General features: G+C 29.2%; 4 protein-coding genes across 6 annotated transcripts; 2 read left to right on the top strand and 2 right to left on the bottom strand.

Moving 5' to 3' along the window:
* Positions 1–70: 70 nt before the first annotated feature.
* LOC141532410 (facilitated trehalose transporter Tret1) lies at positions 71–9767 on the top strand. 2 transcript variants are annotated; one of them, XM_074250749.1, is made up of 3 exons: positions 71–215; positions 6536–7225; positions 7986–9767. In XM_074250749.1, the coding sequence occupies exons 2-3, from the start codon at positions 6578–6580 to the stop codon at positions 8799–8801; spliced, it is 1464 nt and encodes a 487-aa protein (XP_074106850.1). In that variant the 5' UTR covers positions 71–215; positions 6536–6577; the 3' UTR covers positions 8802–9767. The 2 variants fall into 2 exon arrangements, with proteins under 2 accessions (XP_074106850.1, XP_074106844.1); XM_074250743.1 differs by lacking the exon at positions 71–215 and adding an exon at positions 4092–4306.
* Positions 9768–10295: 528 nt separating this feature from the next.
* Positions 10296–16528, bottom strand: LOC141532407 (sorting nexin-14). The gene is made up of 6 exons (XM_074250738.1): positions 16276–16528; positions 15925–16159; positions 14341–14724; positions 13953–14265; positions 11842–13038; positions 10296–10906 (listed from the first exon to the last, which is right to left on the bottom strand). Exons 1-6 carry the CDS (start codon positions 16344–16346, stop codon positions 10488–10490), a joined length of 2619 nt encoding a protein of 872 aa, XP_074106839.1. The 5' UTR covers positions 16347–16528; the 3' UTR covers positions 10296–10487.
* Positions 16529–16788: 260 nt separating this feature from the next.
* On the top strand, positions 16789–19881 carry Mettl3 (methyltransferase like 3). Its single transcript, XM_074248688.1, has 4 exons — positions 16789–17188; positions 17677–17863; positions 17949–18470; positions 19080–19881. Exons 1-4 carry the CDS (start codon positions 17035–17037, stop codon positions 19864–19866), a joined length of 1650 nt encoding a protein of 549 aa, XP_074104789.1. The 5' UTR covers positions 16789–17034; the 3' UTR covers positions 19867–19881.
* A 22-nt stretch (positions 19882–19903) lies between these two features.
* Positions 19904–22950, bottom strand: LOC141531149 (rho guanine nucleotide exchange factor 3). 2 transcript variants are annotated; one of them, XM_074248700.1, is made up of 3 exons: positions 22618–22950; positions 22291–22529; positions 19904–21652 (listed from the first exon to the last, which is right to left on the bottom strand). In XM_074248700.1, the coding sequence occupies exons 1-3, from the start codon at positions 22681–22683 to the stop codon at positions 20497–20499; spliced, it is 1461 nt and encodes a 486-aa protein (XP_074104801.1). In that variant the 5' UTR covers positions 22684–22950; the 3' UTR covers positions 19904–20496. The 2 variants fall into 2 exon arrangements, with proteins under 2 accessions (XP_074104801.1, XP_074104810.1); XM_074248709.1 differs by having other exon boundaries at positions 19904–21637; positions 22618–22948.
* Positions 22951–24145: the final 1195 nt, after the last annotated feature.

Raw genomic sequence — 24145 nt, 5'->3', positions numbered from 1 at the left:
TTATAAGTAATAACATATTTTCCACCTCTCGATTCAGTTTATCGTTTGCTAAATGTGTAGTGGGAGAATTAGTTGATTTAAAAGGCTCGCCGGCGGCGAAACACAGGCCAGTACATCGTCTAAGTATAACAATCAGTAATAACCCGAGTGTAATTTAAATTAGTAAACAAGTAATTAAGTGGCTCGATAATATCTTTGGACTTTTCTTTATCACGGTATGATACATTGATCTTAAAGTTTTTCATCCTTTGCTTCTTCATTATTTTTGTTTTTATTGATTAATATTCAAATTAAGTAACTAGAAATTTTTGAATTTATTTTTTAATAAATTAAGACAAAAATTTTGATTTTAAAATTTGAGTTAAATTTTTAGAAAATATTTTTTTAAATAAAATTAAAAATTTATTTTTTACAGTTAAATTTATTGAATTAAGTTTTTTAATTTAATTTTTAAAATTTTAAATCCAAATTAAAAAAAAAAGTATTGAAAATAATTTTTATTACAAATTTTTTTAATTTTTAAATTATAAAAAAATCTTAAAATTAAAAAAAGAGAAAAAATTTTTTCAAATTAAAATTTTAAATGAATTTCTTTGATCTATTGTTTAAAAAAAAAAGTCCCTCATTTCCTTAGCAATTAAATATTCTTACAAAGTATTATAAATTTCTCATTATTCAAATAATTTCTTAAAATTCTCGAGCGTAGTTCTTTACCCGGTCTATCCAATTATTCGGTTGATTCTTTCTAGCTGAAGTAAGCGACGACCCTTAGACTATTTCTGGGCAGCTCTTAGTGTTTGCCGTGAATTACAAATAAACGCAGCCGCATAACGAACCGAGTGAATCGATTTGCAAGTAGCCCACCGACACCCATCGCCCTTCTTATTTCTTATTCTCCCCTATACCTTTACTTACACTATTATCTCTCTATTATACACATCTTATTTCATTTCAATTCATTCCGATCCTTTCTTCTTTGGTCAGCGATTTATTTTTATCACGCTTATCTAAAAAAAAAAAAAAAAAAAATTTTTTTTTAATGTCAAAATCAATGAAAGTAAAATTTGTTTTAATTTTATTTAGCAAATATTTGAGCGTAAAATTTCAAATAGCTTTATCAGTAGCCACAATTAATAGTAAATATTTAATATCATTACGCGATGATTGATACAGTGAAGATAAATTTACAAACTTTTTATTTACATTTGCATTAAATTGCCTCAAAAGTTTACTAGTATGTATTTAATCTAAAATTAGAAATTTTAAATTATTTTTAGATTTTTATTTTTTAATTTTTATCTCAGAAAATTTTTTTAAAATTAAATTGGCAAAATTAATTGAAATGTTTCAATTAAAAAAAGATCTATTAGAAAATTGTAGAATAAAAAACAGATAAAAGATCTGAGATTGAGCACGGAAATAAATCAAAATAAAATACATAAAAAAGGTATTATTAAAGTGCATTCAATTAATTTAATCAGATAGAATCAAATGAATGTTTAAATTGATAAAAAGCGCATACCTATGTATATGAAAAATATAAATAGTGAATTAACAGTTTACACGTGCAAATTTCTTTTTTTTTAATACATCGATTGACCCACTTTGCTATCGAAAATAATATCCACTTGGCTTTCGCAGCCATTTGTTTTCCCACGAGAACAGAACAAATACTTATTCTGTGTATCATGACGATAATCACGCTCGATTGAGCATCCAGCTAATGCGCTGGAAATACTTTGATTTTTTATTAAAAAATACATATAAATCTCTACTTTTTTTTTTTTTATTTTATCATCATCATCATAATCATCATTATTTGATGATATCGTTCTATGTTTTATTATTATTATTATCAATAGTACTATTAGTCCTGTAGATATTAATTTTATCCAAGAGTACGGAAATGCAGAAATTAGGAAAAATTTTTTTTTTAATTATTTTTAATTTTACCAATTCATAAAATAAAATTATATTTTTTCAGATCTCTGACGCGTTTGACAAATTACTGTATTATTTTATCAAAAATAATTATTTTACCTCAAAATATTTTCTTAATCACTGTAAAATAAAAAACATCCGTACAACAATAATTATTTAAACTTGACTGTCGCACCTCATCCGGTCTTGAACTCCGCGTTGAATTTAATTACATAATTAAATTGCATAAAAGGAAAATATTTGTGTTGATTTTTATTTCATTTATTTATTTATGGATCATTTTTTCCTCGACATTCCGGTAATTATCCTGCAATTGTCGGTAAAGTAAAATCGTTAAATAAATAATAGCGTTATATCACATTAACTTAAATCCTTCGTATGAAAGTATATATCATACACTTGTTTGGTTCGTCACTTAAAATTTAAACACAAATGCAAGTGTCGTTTATTATATAACCCATCAGAGAATCGATTTGCAACCTGAAATTTAAATGTTTATAGATTATTTATGCACTAATAATTATTTAAACAGGTTTTTAAAGGAAAATCTTTAAATAGAAGTGTTAAATATTAAATACTAATTACTACTTATTACTTGCGGACAAAAAGTAAATAAATTTTGAATAGTATACTGGTCTATTTATGAATGTAACTTTGACCTATGGAAGTCACTGAATCCAATTTGCACGAGAAACGTTATCGCATGGTTGCATTTATTAACGCTGCGAGCACACCAGGCAATATCATCGACTACGCAATTCAGCGCTTTCATTATTAAACCTGCTTATAACAATAAACGTTACCTTTTTACACGCTAAAAAATATACTTTAACTGTTTTAATTAAACTCGAGCGTTCATTTTATGAGATACTGTTTTTGTTTACAATATACATGCATATATTTTACAAAATATCGTATAATTAAAATTATTTACCATAAATTTTATCAGTATAATTTGTGTATAATTATATCTCGCGCTTTTAATTTTAAGTTTGTTTTAGCCGGATTTTAAATAATTGAATTTAAGAAGTAGGGTATACACTTTTTTCTCTCTCGCTCTCTATTGAACAAACGAAAATATCTCTGTCATACTTTTACAAATGGAATCTTAAAGCTAAGAACGGATTTTACGAAATTCCACCCACAAGGGGGGTTGCGGGGGCGTTAACAATGAAAAATTCCCGTTTCTAAACTATAACTCCTATCGACTTCAAATTTAGTAGGAATCTTCTGTAAGAGATGTAGAAATAATCTATGAACAAATTTTACAATATCTCACCCCCACAGAGGGTTGCGGGGGTAGGTATCAACAATGAAAATTTTTAATTTCCAAGCTATAGTTCCTATAGACTCCAAATTTAATAGTAGTCGTCTACATGTGATACAAAAATGATCTAAGAACGGATTTTACACCGAATTACCTCCAATAAAGATCGCGGGGGTGGGTGATAACTATAAACAATCTTAATTTTTAAATGTAGCCATGTAAACAATCTTAATTTTTAAAGTGCCCAGCGGAGCGGGTGGGTAACAGCCAGTATCTAATAAATTTTCATTATTAATTTTTAAAATAAATTATTCTGTATTGAAGCTAATAATATAAATTATTATATTAAATAAATTTCTTAAATTAATTACAATAAAATCAAAAGACATTTGATCATTTTTAGAATTTTTTTATGAAAATTAATTTTGAAAATATTTAATACTTTTTTGTAACAAATAAATTTGTTTCAAAAAATTATTTTTGAAAAATAGTATTTTTAATTTTTTTAAATTTCTAAGTCAATTTTTTTTGCCTTTTACTTGTTAAAAATTTTTTTAAATGATCAAATATCTGCTAAATTAATTTTCTACTAATTAATATTTAAAATGTTAATGGTCACTTCACCAAAACAATTTTTGACATTTGAATCGAATTTATTTATAAAATTTTTTTAGATTATTTGATCATAAAATAATTAGTTAAATAAAATTAAAAAGCGCGCAAGTGTGTGACAAGTTGCAACAACTTAAATTGATAAAATAACATTATCATAAAATTAATTGTAGAATAAAACTTGTCGAGTAGTTGATGTAGATGGAGATGAAATAGCTAACAGTAGTTTTACGAGTTAAAGAAACCTGCCGTATCGCGGCTCGCTAATTCGTTAATACGATATGTACCGTTTGATAATATTAACATATTGTTAATTTTATAATTTTGTTGGGTTTTTGTATTGTTTATTTTTTCTGAATGTACATATATGTAAATACAGATATAATATAAATATTGTATAAAGAGGTGATTGTTTGGATTCGATAACATTGCGCGATGGAGCGAGGATATCAAACAATGGGCGAACCGAGTTCATCCAGTTCATTAGTATGTAACTTTCACATTGTTGTTATTGTTTTTATTGTTAGTTTACATACAGTCATTATACGATTGTCGATATTTGTTTTTGTTTATTTGTCAAACTTAATTTATTTCCTGTAGCAAACACAAAACAGAGTGAACACGTTGATGTGTATCGTTTACCTGTCAATCATTTTTTTTTTATTGTTAAGTTGGTAATTTAAAAGATTTTAAAAAGAACGCGCGCAATTTAAATTTCAAATTAAATTCAAATAATTTTTAGCATGCAATTTAATAATAATAAAAATTTTTATTATTATTATTATTTTTTATAAAAATAAAATTATTAGTAATGATAATAATTTTTAAGGCAAAGTAATAATAATAATAATCATATCACCTGTAAAGTTTTTTGACTTTTATTAATGTTACGTCCTGGGAAACATTAAAATCATTTAAAAACGAATCATAGTTCAATGACCTTAATTTTGTTTAAGCGACTCTAGAATTAAAAATATAACATTTTCATATATCAAATAATACGTAGAATTATCGTTTTAATGACACCAGACTCATTAAAGTGGAGACATACACAGGGCTAAGATATTTTTCCCAGAAAAACATTTTAAAAAAAAATAAATTTTAGCTTTACATTTACTTCAAAGAAAAGCCATAAAAATAGAATAAATAGTGCGTTATGTAAAAAGATAAGGGAAAAATATATTTAACATTTTGTGTACTTAGGTTAAGAAAAAAATAGTTACAGTGACGCATAGAATTTATCATTTCCGTTGGTTGCTGTTTATTCAAGAATTCTAAAATTTACTCAATAAGATAAAGTTTAAATAATTTGAAAATAATTAATTTAAGTAAAAATAACGAAACCTTACTGAAATAAAATTTTAATAGTAAATATTAACTAATAAGAGTCTAGATACAATTTAAAATAATTAATAAAATAAATCCCAACAATAGACTCAACAGTGATAGATAAATAGAGTAAATTTTAAATAAATAATATTAAAGGTAACGTTTAAAATTATCTAATAAAAAGAAAATAATCTAATTAATATGAAGATAATTAAAATAGATCAATTAACTATGAAACAATTAATAAATACAATAAGAACAATTAATTAGCTAAAATAGAAGTAAAGTTAAATAGCATTACTATCAATAAATTTTATCAATAAATAAAAAGAATGTGTAAGTGGATGTGTAGGTGCGCATACCCATCCGCTTGCATAAGGGCGTGATCTGGCCGCTTTTCTTATAGAGAAGGGGACCTGGAGTGGAAAAGTCCTTTTCTATTGGATGGAAATCGTCCCTTCTAGGACCCACAAATTAGGACCCCTTCCAAAAAAAAATTAAAACTATGGGACTCTCCGGAGAATATTTTTTTTTTTTATTATTCAGTACATTTTCCGACTCTGATTCAGACTCAGACTCATTTTTAGTTTTCTACCAGTGCAGGCCTTCCCACTGTGTAAAGTATTCTTTTATTTCTTTTGTACACTTTGAATTAAATAGTGATTACGAGTCGATTTTCAAACAAATATCCATCTCCAGAGATTGTCCAAATAGTACAGGTATTGTAAAGTTCGTTACATATTGATCTCAAAGCGTTTAGTCAATAAGCCGTCAAAAATATACGTTGTTAAAGATTATTTCTTAATATTGTGTCAATTAAACTTTGCATCACGTTCTTGATGTTTTATTAGATTTTATAATACGTTTATATTTTCACTAATTTTGTATCACGCTCTCATTTTTATGAACTTTTGTAGTACGTATTTAACCGTACATCCATTTATTTGCTTATATTTTACAATATATGTATTAATCGTAACTAAATTCTTATTATTTCTAAAATTTAAACCAACTAAAATACTCCCGATCCCAATCTATAGATCTTAAATGATCTAGATTAAAATTAAATAATTTAAAAGTTATGCTAAGACGTAACATTAAAAAATAATGATAAAAAAAAAATAATTAAAAAGTTTGTCCCTGTAATATTTTTTAATTTCTAGGTTTGAAATTTTTTTATAATAATAATAACATTTGTCAATTTTTTTAACTTTTATAAAAAAATTAATTATAAAAAAAATTCACACTTGTAATTTTTTTTCGAATTTTTAAATGTGAAATTTTTTTATTAAAATTTATTAATTGTAATTTACTTACAAAAATAAAAAAAAACTGACAATTTTCTTATAGTTTCATCGTCATTAACAATAAAAATAAATTTTTTAGTTGACAGAAAGAACGCCACTAGTGGGAGGCGAATACCGCAGAATGGTTGAAAAAAATATCGGGATATCCCAACAAACGCTAGTCTCAGCAACCAGCGAAAATGAAAATACCGGCCGAAAGCTTCCGCAATACATAGCGGGTCTATCAGCAACACTAGGAGCTCTCGCAGCGGGAATGGTCCTCGGTTGGACCTCACCCGCGGGAAAAGATGGAGTTTTGCTCTCCGCAGAATACAACATTCCAATATCGCCGACGGAGTTTTCCTGGATCGGATCGATATTCAACCTAGGAGCCGCGACAATCTGCGTGCCAATCGGCATCCTCAGCAACATAATCGGACGCAAGCGAGCGATGTTAATCCTAACAGTGCCATTTGTCCTCGGGTGGGTCTTAATAATCTGGTCGAACTCCGTGGTAATGTTCGACATCGGGCGCTACATTTTAGGCGTAAGCGGCGGGGCTTTCTGTGTGACAGCCCCAATGTACACCGGGGAAATCGCGGAGAGCTCAATTCGGGGCAGCCTGGGGTCCTACTTCCAGCTGATGATAGTCACAGGTGTCCTGTTGACTTACATCCTGGGCTCTGAAATCTCAATCTACAATTTGTCGCTAATTTCTGCGATAATTCCGCTGATTTTCTGCGGAGTTTTCTTCTTCATGCCCGAGACGCCGACATACTACCTGATGAAGGTAAAAAAAATTTTATTTTGTTTTAAAAATTTTTTTTTATAGTAGAAATTTTTTTTTTAAATTAATTTTATTTTAATTTACAAGCATGTATGGATAACATTTTCATTCCATGCTTGTAAAGGTGGACCATCTTAAGAACTCGGCTGTCCATCTTACGGCATAAAAAATTTTATTTTGTTTTAGAATTTTTTTTTTTTAATAATTTTTTTTTAAATTAATTTTTTTTTTAAACTAATTCTTTTTTTTAGACTAATTCTTTTTGTTGAATAATTTTTTTTTTTAATCAACTTTTTTTTTTTAAATTAATTTTATTTTATTTTACAAGCATCTTTTCATTTTTGATTAATCAAGACAAAAACTGGTTATCTTCAATTCTAAATATTTTTATCGAACTTTTTAAATTTTACTATAAAGTGCTATCGGTTATGAAGCTACAATTCGATTTTCATTTAGGAATCTTTATAATTCTTGAAGTAATTAATATTTAAAAGTTAAAAAAACTGCTTTTTTAAAATATGAAAAGATACCCTTTTGAAAATCAGTTCCTCATTTGATACCGTAAGATGTACTTGAGGAGTACTTGAGGCCTGTTATTGTAAGCATCGATAGTTTGAAAACGATGCTTATAATTCTTACCCAAAGGGCATATTCATGTTCTTTAGTAGCAATACCTTAGATCACAATAATTTGGATAAGGGTTTTAATTAAATATTAAAATCCTTGATCAAAATAACATAATTTTTTTTACTACTTGATGAAGGGCCAGATCAACGAGGCCAGAGAGAGCTACAGGTGGCTCAGAGGACCGCATTACAACATCGAGCCGGAACTGGAGGCCCAGAAGGAAGCTTTGGATGAAGCGAGCCGCAATAGGGTATCTTTTCTGACTGCGATCCGGTCAAAAGCGGCCATCAAGGGACTGCTGATCGCTTTCGGGCTGATGTTCTTCCAACAGCTCAGTGGAGTCAACGCTATTATTTTCTACTCGGGCTCCATATTCGAAACCGCTGGAAGCACCTTGGACTCTAGCGTTGCGACAATAATCGTTGGAACCATGCAAGTGGTCGCTGTATTCATCAGCACGCTGATTGTCGACCGCCTCGGCAGGAGAATGCTGCTCCTGATCTCCAGCGTTGCCATGTGCCTGACTACCCTCGTCCTCGGAGTCTACTTCAACATGAAGATCCACAACACCAGCGGGGTCGACTCCATCGGCTGGCTGCCTCTGCTTTCCATCTGTCTGTTCATTATTCTCTTCTCCCTCGGATTCGGACCTATTCCCTGGATGATGATGGGCGAAATTTTTGACAACCAGGTCAAGAGTGTCGCTGGAAGCAGCGCTTGCTTGTTCAACTGGCTCATGGCCTTCGTCGTTACTAAGTTCTTCAGCGACATTCAAGACGCTCTGGGGACTGATATGACGTTTTGGATTTTTTCGGTCATCTGCGCGATTGGCGTCGCCTTTGTTTTCTTCGTTGTTCCTGAGACCAAGGGAAAGACGCTAGAACAAATTCAGATTGAACTTGGCGGAGGGAACGAGAGGTCTTCTAGAGATTTAACAGGTAGTAAATCTTAAGTAGCGCAAAGATTTTTTTATTTAAATAATTTATCATTATTAATGATTCAAATTTTTTATATTGTCAGTAAATTATTGGTTTTATTAAAAAATTTTTGAACAAAAATTGTTCAAAATTTTATTTGGAGAAAAAATGTTTGTTTTTTTAAAAAAGTCAATAATTTCAATATTAAGATTCACAATTTAGTTATCAAAAAAATTTGAACCTTTCATGATTAATTTTATTTTTGAAATTACAGAAAAAATATTAATTATTTTTTTTTAAATCATTAACATTTTTTATATAAAATTAAATTTTAAATAACTTTTGTTTAAGGAGCCCACCTAGTGGGAATTAAAAAAAAATTACTGTATCAATTATCTTAACATTTCAAGGGTATATTTATACATATTTTGAGAATATGCAGTAAAATTTTTGAAGAAAAAACTTTAATAATTTTCGAGTTACACGCGATCTCCGACGACGCTATAAAAAAAAAGGTTCTCCACTGCTGCAGTGATTCCGGCCTTCTCCGTGGATGAAACCAAAAAAAAAAAATTCTCGTTAAACCAGAAGATATTGTCCTTACAATGACCTGCGGTCGAAAAAAAATATCAAAAATTGATAAAATGGGAGCATTTAAAAGAAAAAGTTGAATTTTACCCAAAATTTTGATCGTTTTTGGCCTGCCAAAATTCAATTTTTCATCAGATAAAAAAACTGATAGGTCATTGTATGGAGAACTATATACAGAACATGCAGAAAAAAATTTGATAGTGATCGGATCATTTGTCTCCGAGTAATCACTGCAGTAAATTCGAAAAATGCTGTTTCGAGAAAAACGCGTTTAAAAATAAAATGATCCTATCTTGAAATGGCTGTAACTCTAAAACTATTTGAGAAATCAATTAAAAATTTTATTATGTTATTTTTAAAGGTATAATTCATCGAAATATGAAAAAAAAAAATTAATTTTTAAAAAATTTCACACTAGGTCTGCCCCTAAAAACATTTTTTTATAAAACCAATATTTTCTCTGTAATATCAAAAATTTGAACCTAATAATAATTTTTATTGCAAGTTTGTATTTCAAAATATTTATTAAAAATAACATATTGTTACTTTAAATTATTAAATAAATGCATTTGTAATTATAAATTATTATAATAGATATATTAATGTTATATGAACTATAACTTAAAGATATTGTGATGATAAATTGTTTGTTGCTTTTAATACTTACCTTTGTAGTTAAAAAAAATTTTTTTTTTTAAGCACAGATAATATTTTAAGACACTTTAAATGTTTTAATAAAACATTATTGTATTCACTTTTATTTTCTTTTATAAGACTGATATCTTACATTAAATAGCACATCATGATTACGATGTGTATTTTAAATGTATTATTTATAAATATGTTTATTATGTACGTAAATAAAATAAATAAAATTGATTATATATAAGTAACTAAACAAAATAATGAAATAGTGTGTAAATGTTGTAAATAAATAATTCTTTGAATAAGTAATTAAATATTTATTTATCACCATGCGAGTTATTATTATTTATAATTGTTATTAAAAATTCAAAAAAAATGATTTTTAAAAAATAAAAATAAAATGCCGTGACCACAGCAACTTATTTACAATTGAGCAGTATGTACAAAAAATATTTGGAATGTAAATTAAAACTAAATATAAAATCTCACCGAGACAATTCGGGAAAAAGTGTTAGAACAATTTGGTCTATTAAAACATAAGCGAGATGTTTGTTTAAAGGAGCATTTTGCAGAGGATCCAAAAGCGAATCCATTAATTTACACCAGCTGTCATTACGTAGGACAAAAAACCACTTGGGCAGCAGATTGTGAAGTCCTTCTTTTGCACCCAAGTATTTTTCGTCATCCTGGATCATCGTGCTCAAGTTTTTTCTCGTCGATTTCGACCCGAACATCACGTTATGCAGCAGTTTGATAACCATCGCCGCTCTTCCACCGCTCAACAGCTTCGCTAATGTTCTGTCCAAATATTTGCTGCAGAATGGGTCTAAATTTAAGCGCAATAGCGAAGCTGCCAGCCAGACGCACGTTGATATAGAAGATGATACATTTAGCAAGCTGTCGACTGTAAAATTTAATTCAAAATATTAATTATTATATGATATTATTATACACCGAGACAAAAAAATGAGCAATTTTTTAATGAGAAATTAATTAATTTATTTTAAATTTTTATTTCTTAGCTGAAGAAGCAAAAATTTTTATTGAAAGAATATTTTGAATTTGGAAAAAAATAATTTTTAATGAAAATTCACTAGTTGTCTATTTAAAATTATTTTTTTCTAAATTTATAAATTTTTTTTTTTTTAATAACAAAGTTACTGTAAAACAATTTTTATTTCTTTATCTAAAAAATCTATGTTATTAAGAAAATAAGAAAAATTTGGTGTCCAGGATGGTCATATGAGAAAGTCGGTTTTTTTCAGTGAAATTTAGTGTCATTGCAACTGTCTTGATTTGAATTTGTGCCGTTTCATAATTTCATATCATTCTCACCGATAGTCAATTTATGATGATAAATATTCAGGCTGCATTCAAAAATTCTCTTTCTCTAGATACATAATTATGAAATGACCTTGTATCTCGTGATCAATTGACATTTTTAAAGATATAAGCTCATCCCGATGTTACACTCATCAAGAGCTTTCATTTGAATACCCACATCAATTTTTCATATATTTGATATATATATATATATATATATATATATATATATATATATATATATATATATGAAAATGCATGTGGATACTCGAATGAAAGCTCTTGATGAGTGTAATATCGGTATGAGCTTATATTTTGAAAAACGTCAATATTTAAAAAAGTACAGTGCAATTTAACAAAATTATTTAATAAAACAAAATTTTATTTATTTCTAATTCACAAGTCATCTAATCTGTAAGATTTTTAGTAAAATATTAACCAAATTAATTTCTCGTTAAAAAATTAATCATTTTTTTTTTAAATAAATTTTTTTTCAGTATAATTGAAAAAACTTACTTGCTTCAGCGATACAATAACAAGCGCCTTTGACATGGTGTTTTTTAGGTATAATCAACAGTAAATTTTGTTGATCAGCATTGCTTATATTTAAATTATTATCAAACGGACCTGACAATAAATCTTTTCCCTTGGTAGTAGACTCACTAAAATTATTATCATTAATGGGGTCAATGCCCAAATTAATTTGCTCTGTTTCAACGACCGTCGAAGCCAAAAAGACATTCATAAACTTATCCAAATTTTGTCCCTTTTCTTTCCTTAATTTATGAGCTACGCTCTGATAGAGCACACCAATGTCTGGTGTAGTGTAATTACTGAAGTAAGGCTTAAAATTAGGTACTGTAAGAAAAATGTACAGCAGTTCGCTGCTACGTAGAGTCGGTTTAGCGAGTAATTTTTGAAGAAAGTCTTCGTACCGCTGACGATTAGCAGCCAAAGAGACGTACTGATTTTTGCGAGTGGGCAGCGGGGAGTCATTCATCTCGCGGTCTCCGTGAAACTCCAGCAGCCTTGACCTGAGGGTATGAAAATCTTGGTCCCTGCGCAAGACACTCCAGGGTTTGTTGTCAGCAGAGCTGTGGATCTCGATCATATAGAGCGGGTGGTTACCATTGCCATCAACATGCGGCACGGTGACCCGCCAGGTGGTCAAGTCTCTCTCGCTGGCCTTGTCGATGCACAAAGCCGAGTCGTCCTGGTAAGTACGCGGGGCACAGTCGACCTCCTCGGCGTGGAAAACATCCGGAGTCTCGAATGTCGCGCCGTCAACTGTCGATGCACGCAGAGCTCCTCGGATTTTTCCGAACTGGTAGCTCAATTTTTGGCCGACTCCGCTGGTGTTGGACAAGCTCGTCTGCGAGGAGGACTTTGATGTCAGATTTGCGATAGGAGATCCGCAGAGCAGTTTGTACAGCTCGTAACTGTGGTGGAACGACGGAAGACAAATAGCCTCCAGGAGGGCGTGAGCTTCTTGATGCGCTTGGTACAGTGGCCTCGAGGTTCGAAGCTCTTGTATTTTACTTGGCCCGCCTTCCAGTATTTGCTGTAGCCCTTGAGTTATGTGCCAAGGCAAGTGGATGTACTCGCTCCCGGTTGGGTTTAAGTATGTCGAGTATATATTCTGAGCGTCGAGGTATAAATTTTCTTCTATTTCTTCCGTCATTTCGGGGTTCAACATACGCTTACTGAGATCATCTGTAAAGATAATTATTATATTCACTTTTTTTGTTTGTCACGGTAAAAAAAAAAATTTTTTTCAAAAAAAATTCTTGAATAAAATATAACTAGCCATCTTGCAGTCACTATGTGACTTGTGCACTATAAATAAATAAAATTTTACTTTATTAAATAATTACTTTTGTTAAATTGCACTGTACTTTCTTAAATATTGACGTTTTTAAAAATATAAGCTCATCCCGATATTACACTCATCAAGAGCTTTCATTTGAGTACCCACATGCATTTTGATATATTTTTCATATATACATATTTATAAATATATAAAATATGTAAAAAATTTATGTGGGTACTCAAATAAAAGGTTTAGATGAGTTTTATGTCAGGGTGAGCTTATATTTTTAAAAATGTCAATAATTCACAAGATACAAGGTCATTTCTCAATTATGTGTCTAGAGATAGAGCATTTTCGAATAAAGTCTAAATACTTATAATAAATTGACTATCGGTAAGAATGATATCAAACCTTGAAAAATCACAAACTCAAATGAAAACTTATGCAATGACACAAAATTTTTCTCATTCTGTTAATAATACAGATAAATCATTTTTGTATAAAAAAATTGTTTTTTTAACTCAACAATTTCAAACTAAAATAATTTTCTTGGTTCAAGAATTTTTCTCGTTAATTAATTTAATTTTTTTTATAATGATACTGAAATTTAGACATCTGATAATTTTTTAAACATATAACAAGAAAAATTTATATTAAAATTTCTATCTTTGAAAATTATAAATGCCTATAAAAAATTATAAATGCAATTTTTTTTAAATAATTTTGTAGGCCTAGTTTATTTAAAAAAAAAAAAAAAAAAAAAAAAAAAATTGTCAAATGTCATTTTTTTTCAGTAATTTAATTCAAATATACTAACCGATATCTAGACAAAATTGTAAGAGATTAACGGGTCCAGTTTCTTTGATATGCTGCATAAATAAATAAAGAAGCTGCGGATCATTGAGCACTTGATCCAAAGAAGGTTTGAGCGGATCGTCAGAAGTTTCAATAGCGATTACAGGAGTAATCCATGTCTGAAGAATTGGCACGTTTACAGAATCGATTTCTCCTGGCAGAAGTACTTCATAAGAGGTTCCCAGTTTCACCAGGAAGTTTATATTGTCTGGGTCTGCCAGAGCGTCTATTGCAGGCAGCAGGACCCAGTTTGCCAGAATCTCTCGCAATAAAACCTAAAAAATAAATTATTTTATTGATAATTGGTTTAAATTGGTAATTTTTAAGAATTTTTTTGCTATTATCAATACCTTGTTATTTGTTGAAATATAAGTACTGGGTAATAAATAAGGCAATAATCCAGAAACTAAGCCTCTGAGATAACTCAATTCTTCATCACGCGAGTAAGCCGCCGGGTGTATTCTATGTCCTAAGTAATCACGAGCATAGTCTTCAGGCTTACCACCTTTTTTTTTAGCACACTCTGACATGACACGCCAGTCTTGGGCATGCTGGAGTGCGATGGGAATTAGGTTGTTGAAAATTAACTCGGACACTTGTGTATTGAGGAGTCGGCTGATTATGTTTCTGATGGCGATTGTTGTTGTCAGGCGCAGTTGCTGGAGAAATGCCTCGTTTGATGAGAAATCTGAGTACCAGGTACACACGTAAGTCTGTAAAACTTTTTCCAGTAGCTGCAAGTTTAAATAAAATTTACTTTATTTAATATTTAATATAAAGTCATTGTAAAACTCTGAAGTTAACTGACATTAGAAATTTTTTTAACAATTAAATATAATGTTAAAGTTAGCAGTCACTTGACCTTCTTTAAAATTTTTTTTAACAAACAAACTTGTTCCAAAAAATTATTTTTAAAAAATTACATTTTTAATTTTTTAAAATTTCTCCATGTCATTTTTAGATACATTTCTTTATCAATCTACCAAATATTTCATTTCACCGAGTAATATCGAAAAATGGCATTGGCTCAAAAGTTTATATATGTGTTTTAGATGAGCAAAATCGGTCGGTTAGTGAAAATTTTTTTCCTTTAAAAAAAATTTTAAATTTCGTACATTTTATGAAAATAATTTTCCAGGTGTAACAGATAAATAAAATCTATCAAATTTATCTTTAACTTCATCTAATTATCTTCAATTTAAATTATCATTTGTCTGGTATTGATGATTTTTTTAATTAATTCCTAGATTTTAAAAATTTGAAAAAATTTTACATTAACGTTTTTCGGCTCTTTTTCTTCAAATAATTTTTAAACCGTAAAAGATAGCTTAAATCATCTTTTAAATTTATGTTAAAATTTGAGGTTTTCAAGAATAAAATTTTTGACTATTTGTTCAATCTAGATGTATAAATAAAGTTTATAAAAGTAAAATTGTTTTTATAAATATTTTTGAATTTATAATTAAATGTATTTTTTATTTTTACTTGCCATTTGGCCATCAGGCTTTGGCATAAATAAATAATCTAATCTAATCTAATTTTTTAAAAGTGATTTTTTAGAAAAAATTTATTTGTTAAATAAACTAAAAAATTATCAAATGACTGTTAATGTCGTTGTTTTTCTTTGTAATTAATTATGGCATTAAAGTTAGCTGTCACTGTTATAATTTTTTTATTTTTTTTAAAAAATAAATTTTCTCCGAAAAATTATTTCTGAAAAATTGCATTTTTTACTTTTTTGATTTTCTAAATAACAATTTTTTATTCTAATTTTTTTTGCCATAATTTATTTGTTAAAAAGATTTTAAAATTAATTATTATCTGCTAAATTGCTTCTCATAATTAATTTGCCATAAGAATTAAAATAAAAAAATTGACAGCTGTCAGCTAATTTAAGTATCATAGTAATTATTGAAACAAGACAGTTGTATTACATTTTGGAGCGCAGAGTCCAGATCCTTTGGAATTTTGACATGACTGTTGTTAACAGATGGCCTGTGTCTTTTACAATTATCACCACGACACACTTTGCAAGTTTTATTGCTGTTAAATTTATTACTGCTAAATTTTTTATCCAATTTCAGCAAAATAATAATGCGTTCTAAAATTTGTTCACCCCAGATGCGGCCAACGTTGAAAAGAACAAAAATGACAATTGCCCAAATGATACTGAAACATTAAATATTTAGAAAATAAATTAGTACTAGTTTTTTTTTATTTTCACTGATAAATCAATTTGGTTAAATGTCAAGAGGTTATCGGAGGTTTATCAACTGAATGCTTACCTGTATAAAATAGCGACAACAATGACAACAAAAATTAATAACAGTGAAGAAAAATATCCCGTGTTGGTCATGTTTGTGTTAAAGAAAAACTATTTTACTAAATACTATTGTTGTTAATCATTTTGTTATTTTAAATGCACATAAGCATGAGTAACATGAGTACATGACAGCTGGATCAGCTGTATCAACTGACACTACTAACCCAGCGTAATCAGTAATCGTAGTAATGTGGATTATTTTTATTATTATTTGTCATCGTCACTATTCACTATCAAATAAATCACTGACACTTTGTGAATTGCACAAAAAAATGGACGCGCGCTTACCAGCATTAGAAAATTTGTGTTTAAATTTTAATTGATTATTTTTTTGACAGGCGGCGCTGGCGGCAAGTGAAAATAGTAGATTTCTAGTTAAAAGCGGGTAAAAAAACAGTACGGGTGTTAAATGTAAACAGAAAGTAAAAATTTTAATGAAAATTAGGTTAGCCGACTTTTAAAAATTTTTAGAATTTTTTTTTTTTCATTGAAAAAAATATAGCAAAAAAATAAAAATAAATTTTAATTTGTGAAAAAAACTTAAGAACCTATGTGTGCAATTTAAAAAAAAAATTTTTTAACTCTAATTTAGTAAATGGAAAAAATTAAAAACGTCGGCTAAATTTATAATTTTATAAAATTATGTTAGTTATAACATACATGTGTTACAGTTTGTTTTTTTTTTTATAAATATTTAGTGTGTTAAAAAATAAATATAAAAATGTCTGATGCGTTTGAAGAAATTCAAGCGATAAAAATTAAAAGAAATAGTTTGAGGGAAAAATTGCAGAAAAGAAAACGAGAGAGACATGAATTGTTTACTCTTACTTTGCCAACAACGACAAGTCTTGTTGCGGATTCTGTCAATTCTGGAGGTAATTTTATTATTTATTTATTTATGACACTGAAGTATGACATTAAAGTTAGCAGTCACTTAACAATTTTTCAATTTTATTTATCAAAAAAAATTATTTTTTAAAATTGCATTTTTTGTTTTTTAAAATTTCAACATGTCAATTTTTTTTTCTAATTTTGTTTGCTATAATTTATTTACTATAAAATTTTTAAAATGATTAAATATGTGCTAAATTAATATTCATCACTTAAGTTGACAGAAAAAAAGATTAAATTAAAAAGTTTCACATGTAAAAATTAAGATAAATTACAAATGAAAATTTTTTGATTGTAATTGATTTATTAAAAAAATTTTTAAAATTAACAGCTGACTGGTAACTTCAGTATTATATTTAATTTTAGAGATAGATTTCGACTTAAATCGAGTTGTAGTTAAATTAAATATAAAATATTAAATTAAATATTTTTAATTATGATTTGTGTTAAATTAATTTTGGTAATTTTGTAGGAGATTCTATTGCATCGACAGACCGGCATGATGAGTTAGAACGTGAAATTTTGTGTATCTTGAGGCAAAGTCTTCCAACAACTTCAGCAGAACTCAGCGTCCAGCTGAGAAAAAATCTAAGTGCTGATGTTTCTCATGTTGATGTTAAGAAAATACTCGAGAAATTGGCAGCGCAAGATGTCTTAAAGTATTTTTTTTTATTATCAAATGTCTCTCAATTTCACTATCATAATATTTTAATGAAAGTTATATCAAACATATATAAATTTTAGAATGAGAGAAGTAACAGAGGACGGAATGTTGGGTTACACAGTACTTTCAATAGTTGAAAATGTGTCAAGCCAAAAAACTGAGGACTTGGTGGCCCACGAGAACACTGACACTACTTCGCAAGAAAAAACTGACGATGACGAGCCGGAGGAGGACGACGATGAGGTTAGTCCGGAGAAGCAACCTCGACTTGACATTAAAAACGCTGAAGATATCATGTCCCTCATATCAATGCCGACGATCCGGGAGAAGGAGAGTAAGAAAGTCGGAGAGCAAATTTTGGACTTGTTGTCCAAGCAAACTTCAAAGGAAAAATCTCTGGCTGAGCGATTTCGTTCTCAAGGAGGTGCTCAGGTGATGGAGTTCTGTCCCCATGGGACTAGATTTGAATGCGATAAAATAAACGCTAGCGGAGCTGCTAAGTGTAAAAAATTACATTTTAAAAAAATTATTCAGAGTCATACTGATGAGTCGTTGGGTGATTGTAGTTTTTTAAATACATGCTTTCATATGGATACTTGCAAGTAAGTTTAATTTATTCTAGAATTTTTTTAATTATTTATTTATTTTAATATTTAAATTAATTGTTTAATTTTTTAATGTCCTAAATTCTTTTAGCTTTAGGACATTGAAAATTTAGTAACCTAAAGCCAAAAGGGCGCAAAATTTTTTTGCCGATTTATATGTTACTAATTTTGCTGCAGAATTGAAAATATATATTGATTATTAGATTACAAATAAGGTAAAAGACCCAGTTATTAACACTTATCTAGTTGTTTGACACTTGCAATTTTATTCTAATTAAAAAAAATTAAATGTTTTAAAAAAACCAATTTTGTTGAAATTTATAATTAAAAATTTATATTTATTAATTTATTAGAGTTGATTTTTTTTTTTTAATTAAAATAAAATTGCAAGGGTCAATAACTGAGTCCTTTACCTTAGGGTATTTTTAAAGGTTATCTTAAAAATTATTTAAGTATTAATAATATTTAATTATTTTTAAAGGGCATATGTTTTGAGATATGCCCTTTTGGCATTAGTACATTAAAAAATTTTTTTTGACAAATTTTTACGGTATGAGCAGTTCTAAGTTATCTAAAAATAATAAATAAAAACAAAATAATTTTTAGATACGTCCACTATGAAGTAGACAACTCAACATCTTTATCCAAGGAAAATATCAACGAATCAGAAATTCAAACTGTAAATAATTCAACAAAATCAGCAGTAGAAACCCCTGGACAAGTAACAGGACCAGGTTCAGGCACTGAATTGACCCTCTATCCTCCCCAATGGATCCAGTGTGACTTGCGTTACCTGGACATGACAGTCCTGGGTAAATTCGCGGTAATAATGGCAGACCCACCGTGGGACATTCACATGGAACTTCCTTACGGAACGATGTCTGACGACGAGATGCGTCAGCTGGGAATTCCCGCTCTCCAGGATGAAGGTCTGCTGTTCCTGTGGGTGACTGGCCGAGCTATGGAGCTTGGAAGGGAATGCTTGCAGCTCTGGGGCTACGAGCGGGTCGACGAGATCATCTGGGTGAAGACGAACCAGCTGCAGAGGATCATCAGGACCGGGCGAACCGGACACTGGCTGAACCACGGCAAGGAACACTGTCTGGTAGGCATGAAAGGCAACCCTCGTATCAATCGCGGACTCGATAGCGACGTGATCGTTGCTGAAGTTCGTGCTACCAGTCACAAGCCCGATGAAATTTACGGGATCATTGAACGTATGAGTCCCAGCACCAGGAAAATAGAATTATTCGGTCGGCCGCATAATGTTCAGCCGAACTGGATCACTCTTGGGAACCAAGTCGATGGTGTTCATCTGATTGATCCTCAGCTTATCAAAGCCTTCCGCAAGCTGTACCCCGACGGGAATTCCATGAAACCTAACAAGACTTAATTTAGATTTTTATTAACATCAACACACATACGAATAATTTTTTTTTTATTAATTCGCCTTCAAGGCTTTAATAAACTTACATATATATTTATAAAAAAAAAGATATCTTCAACACCTTTTACCAGCTAATAATTTTTTAATATAATTATTTATATCGGAAGATATGTCCCTTATTTTTTAGTATTTTATTAAATAAATAAAAGTTTGTATATATTAAATAGGCACCAATTTTTTTTTTAATTATTAGTTACTGGAAGATATATTAAACGTTGATTTTATTTTCTATGGATCCAAAAGTATCAGATCTCCGAGAATTTAAATGAAAATATTTTTGAAAAATTGCACGCTAAGAATATTTTAAAAGTCAGTATGCATTTTTTCAAATAATAAATTATCAGTAGTTAAAATACCCAGTTGTTGACACTTGCAATTTTATTTAAATAAAAAAAAAAATCACCTCCAATAAATTAATAAATATAATTTTTAAATTATAAATATTAAGATAAATAATTTTTTGAGAAAATTTTATTTTTTTAATTAAAATAAAATTAAAAGTGTCAAACAACTATACTGTAATTATAAATAAAATTCCCAATTTTCTGATACCGTGTCATCTCGAATTAATAAATTTCAAATCGGACGTTCACGAGTACTTCGCTTAGGAAACTGTTTGTCACGTAACACCCTCGAGGATTCCTCAGAAGATTTATCACCGCTGTCCATAGACTTTTTCTTGACTTTTTTTGTGATACACTTGGCCTTCTTGAAGGCATCGATCCAGTGTTTTTTGTCATGCTCGTCTCTCACGAGCAAAGTACGGTCTCCAACTTTTAAGCAGCCGTCCTCATCAACATCCGGAGACTCTGGAAGAAGCTGATCCTTGGCAATGACAGGACAATGAAGATCGTAGTTTTTCGACCTGGACTTAATGACTGGACGAGTGACCACGAAGCAGTTGTCGAACAAAAAGCAATGAAGCTTCAATCCGCGAGGATCTTTGAGCTGTCCTTCGGTGATGAGCTCCCTCGCGGTGTTGATCAATCCTTCAGGATCGTATTCAGTCTTGGAGATTATTTTCATTCGAGCTAGCTCACACTCGGCGTCTCCCATGGCCTGGTCTATTTTCTCCAACATCTCTGTGAATATAATACTGGCTTCTTTGAGCATCGCGTAGTCCTCGTACGTCGACGGGGTTCGTTTCACTATTTCTTTTATCAACAGCGGATATTTAACGATGCGAGATCGAGCCACGTCCAAGTACGTCCACAAATCAACTGCCCGCGGTGATTCCATTTTCTTCTTGAGGAACTCCTGAAATTTTTTGCTCCGCGTCCGTTTTGTCTCCAGCAGATGCCTCGCCATTATTTGCGACCTGCACCTCTCGATGTATGGCTCTGTGAGCGTTGACAACCACTCGAGTATCGTCGGGCCAATTGAATTGGTAAGCCCCGACGTGTCTCGCAGTTCTATTAAATCGTCCCGGAGTTTGCTGTGCACGTGGATCAGCATGTCAATGTCACCGAACAAAATACGAAGTTCACTGGGTGTGAAAATATCTGTCGACTGCAGAGGCTCCAGGTAGGACTCTTTGAGTTCCTGGAGGTCATTTAGGAGCACATTTTCTCCGCAATAAAGCTCATAAATAGCTTCCTGTCTTTTAATGTCATTTCTGCTCATAATTGAAGTTAATTTCTCGGGTGGGTATTTTGATACATCTGTCACCCAACTGTTCATCACTACGGTTCCTACTTGCTCGCATTTACTCTGCGTTCTAAAAAATAAATCACTATTTTGAGTGAAAATAATCATAATAAATTAAAATAAAAAATTTAATTCAAGTTAACAGTTACTTGACTATGTTTTAATTTTATTTCATTTAATAAATAATAATAAATTTGTATAAAAAAAATTTTTAAATATTTTTTTACTCCTAATTTATTTGTTAAATAAAAATAAAGAATTTAGAAAAAATATTTACAAGTGGGCCCAACCATTTTAATTTTCATTTTTTTCAACGAAATTTCTATTTGATTTTATTGATAAATATTTTTTTAAAAAAATACATAAAAAAAGTTTGATTATCACAATTTTAACAAATTTTACATATTTTCTTAATTTTTTTTTTTTTTAACTGTTCTTTGCTGTACTTTTCAAAAAGAAAATATATTAAAAACATCAAAAAAAGATAAAATATAAATTTTATCCAAAAACATGAGCACCAAAATTTTTTCCAACTTTTGAAGGCAAAAAAGTTATCGAAATCTTTATTTTTTTATTTCACGACATTTTTTATCATAAATGCGACGTAAAAACAAAAAAAATTTGAAAATATTAATTTTTCACCTAATATGGCCTAAAATGGGGTTGATCCCACTTGTAAATAATTACCAAAATTTATATAAGTCTAATTAAATAAAGATTTACCTGTTACTAGGACCCGACTCGCCGTCCTCGTCAATCATACCCACAGAAGTATTACTATGAAACCCAAAAGACCGCTGCAGCACATTGCTCAATCGACCAGTAGTCGACGCGGCTAAAAAATTGCTAGCCAACTCAGTAATCCTCCGTCTTTTTTTCCTCTTGATAATTGTTGAATCTAGAGAAATATCCATTGAACTCACACTGATCACATCGCTCTTGGTCCTTTTTCTTGAGGATCTCTAAATAATGTAAATGTAAATACAAACAATCAAAATTGAAATTTAAACACTGCAAATACTAAAGAAGCTGTCAAAAATAATTACTCACTTGCCAAAATTTTTTCTTCGGCTCCTGAAACGCCTCATTGATCTCATTTTCATCTACCTCGTTCATCGTTTACCAGCAAACTGTCATTTAGCAGATCAGCGTAACAGGAATGTAATCAAACACCGGCCTTGGATTTCACTTTATTTCTATCCATTCACTCAAATTTATTTTAGTTTTTAAAAGTGACTCAAAATTTTTAAAAAATTCTATGAATTATTTATGTTAATTTTTTAAGTAAAATAATAATTTATTATTTTTTGTCATTCAGAAATACAATTTCAGGCAGGTGTTGCTAAATTAGCTTGTTTTTCAAATCACTTCACTTCAGTATAGTTTATGACAACTAATTACTCAGATTATACATTAAAATTTCAATATATTATACATTGTTGTTTTTTTTTATTTTTTTCAACACTCTGAAGTTAGCTGACAGCTGTCAATTTAAAAAATTTTTTAAACAAATTACAATTAAAATAATATTTTAAAAAATTTCCACTAATAATTTTTTTTTAATTTTCACGTTGAAAATTTTTTTTTTACAATAATTTAATTACTATGAAATTATAATAACACTGAAGTTGACAGAGATTAAAAATTTTTTTAGAATTTTGTAGCAAATAAATTATTAAAAACAAAATTTTAATTAAAAAGTTTCACATATGAAAATTAATAAAAATTACAAGTGAAATTAATTTTCATTAACTTCAAAAATTATAATACTAAAGTTAGCAGTCAGCTGTTAATTTAAAAAATTTTTTTAATAAATCAATTACAATAAAAAAAATGCTTCTAAAAATTTTCACTTGTAATTTTTATTAATTTTCACATGTCAAACTTTTAGATAATATCTTTTTTTTTTTATAATAATTTAATATGAAAATTAACTTAGCTAATAAGAAATAAATTATGGCAAAAAAAAAAATTTTTAAAAAAAATTGACGGTTAGAAATTTTAACAAACTACAAATGCAATTTTTTTTAAATAATTTTTTCGAGCAAATTTATTTGTTAAAAAAAATTAAAAAATTATCCAGTGACAGCTAACTTTAATGTCATGATTTAATTTCTATAAATATCTAAAAAAAATTTCTATGTCTGTCAACTTCAGTGTCATCAAAAATTTATGAGAATTAATTTAGCACATATTTAAAAATTTAAAAAATTTTATAACAAATAAACTATGGCGAAAAAAAAAATAATTGACATCTAGAAATTAGAAAAAATAAAAAATGCAACTTTTTAAAAATAATTATTTGGAACAAATTTTTTTTGTTAAATAAAATTAAAAAATTGTCAAGTGACAGCTAACTTGAATCCCTTGAATAAAAATACATGAAAGTGTGAAGTTAGTCAATAGTCGAAACTCGCAAAAAAATGGGACCTGATTCCTTATTGGTTAAAATTAACGCGCGCGCGCAGCGCGCTATTCAAATTTCTAGGATCATAAAAAATTTCTAATGTCAGTCAAGTTCAGAGTGTCTTCTGATTGTTGATGTTGATGGAATAAATTTTATCAAGAGAGTTGAAGA

The sequence above is a fragment of the Cotesia typhae genome, unplaced genomic scaffold, assembly GCF_013202065.1.
Source record: "Cotesia typhae breed Kobodo isofemale line unplaced genomic scaffold, CoteBio_Ctyphae contig_119, whole genome shotgun sequence".
Classification (NCBI taxonomy): Eukaryota; Metazoa; Arthropoda; class Insecta; order Hymenoptera; family Braconidae; genus Cotesia; species Cotesia typhae.
This window is presented reverse-complemented; position numbering and strand designations above follow the sequence as displayed.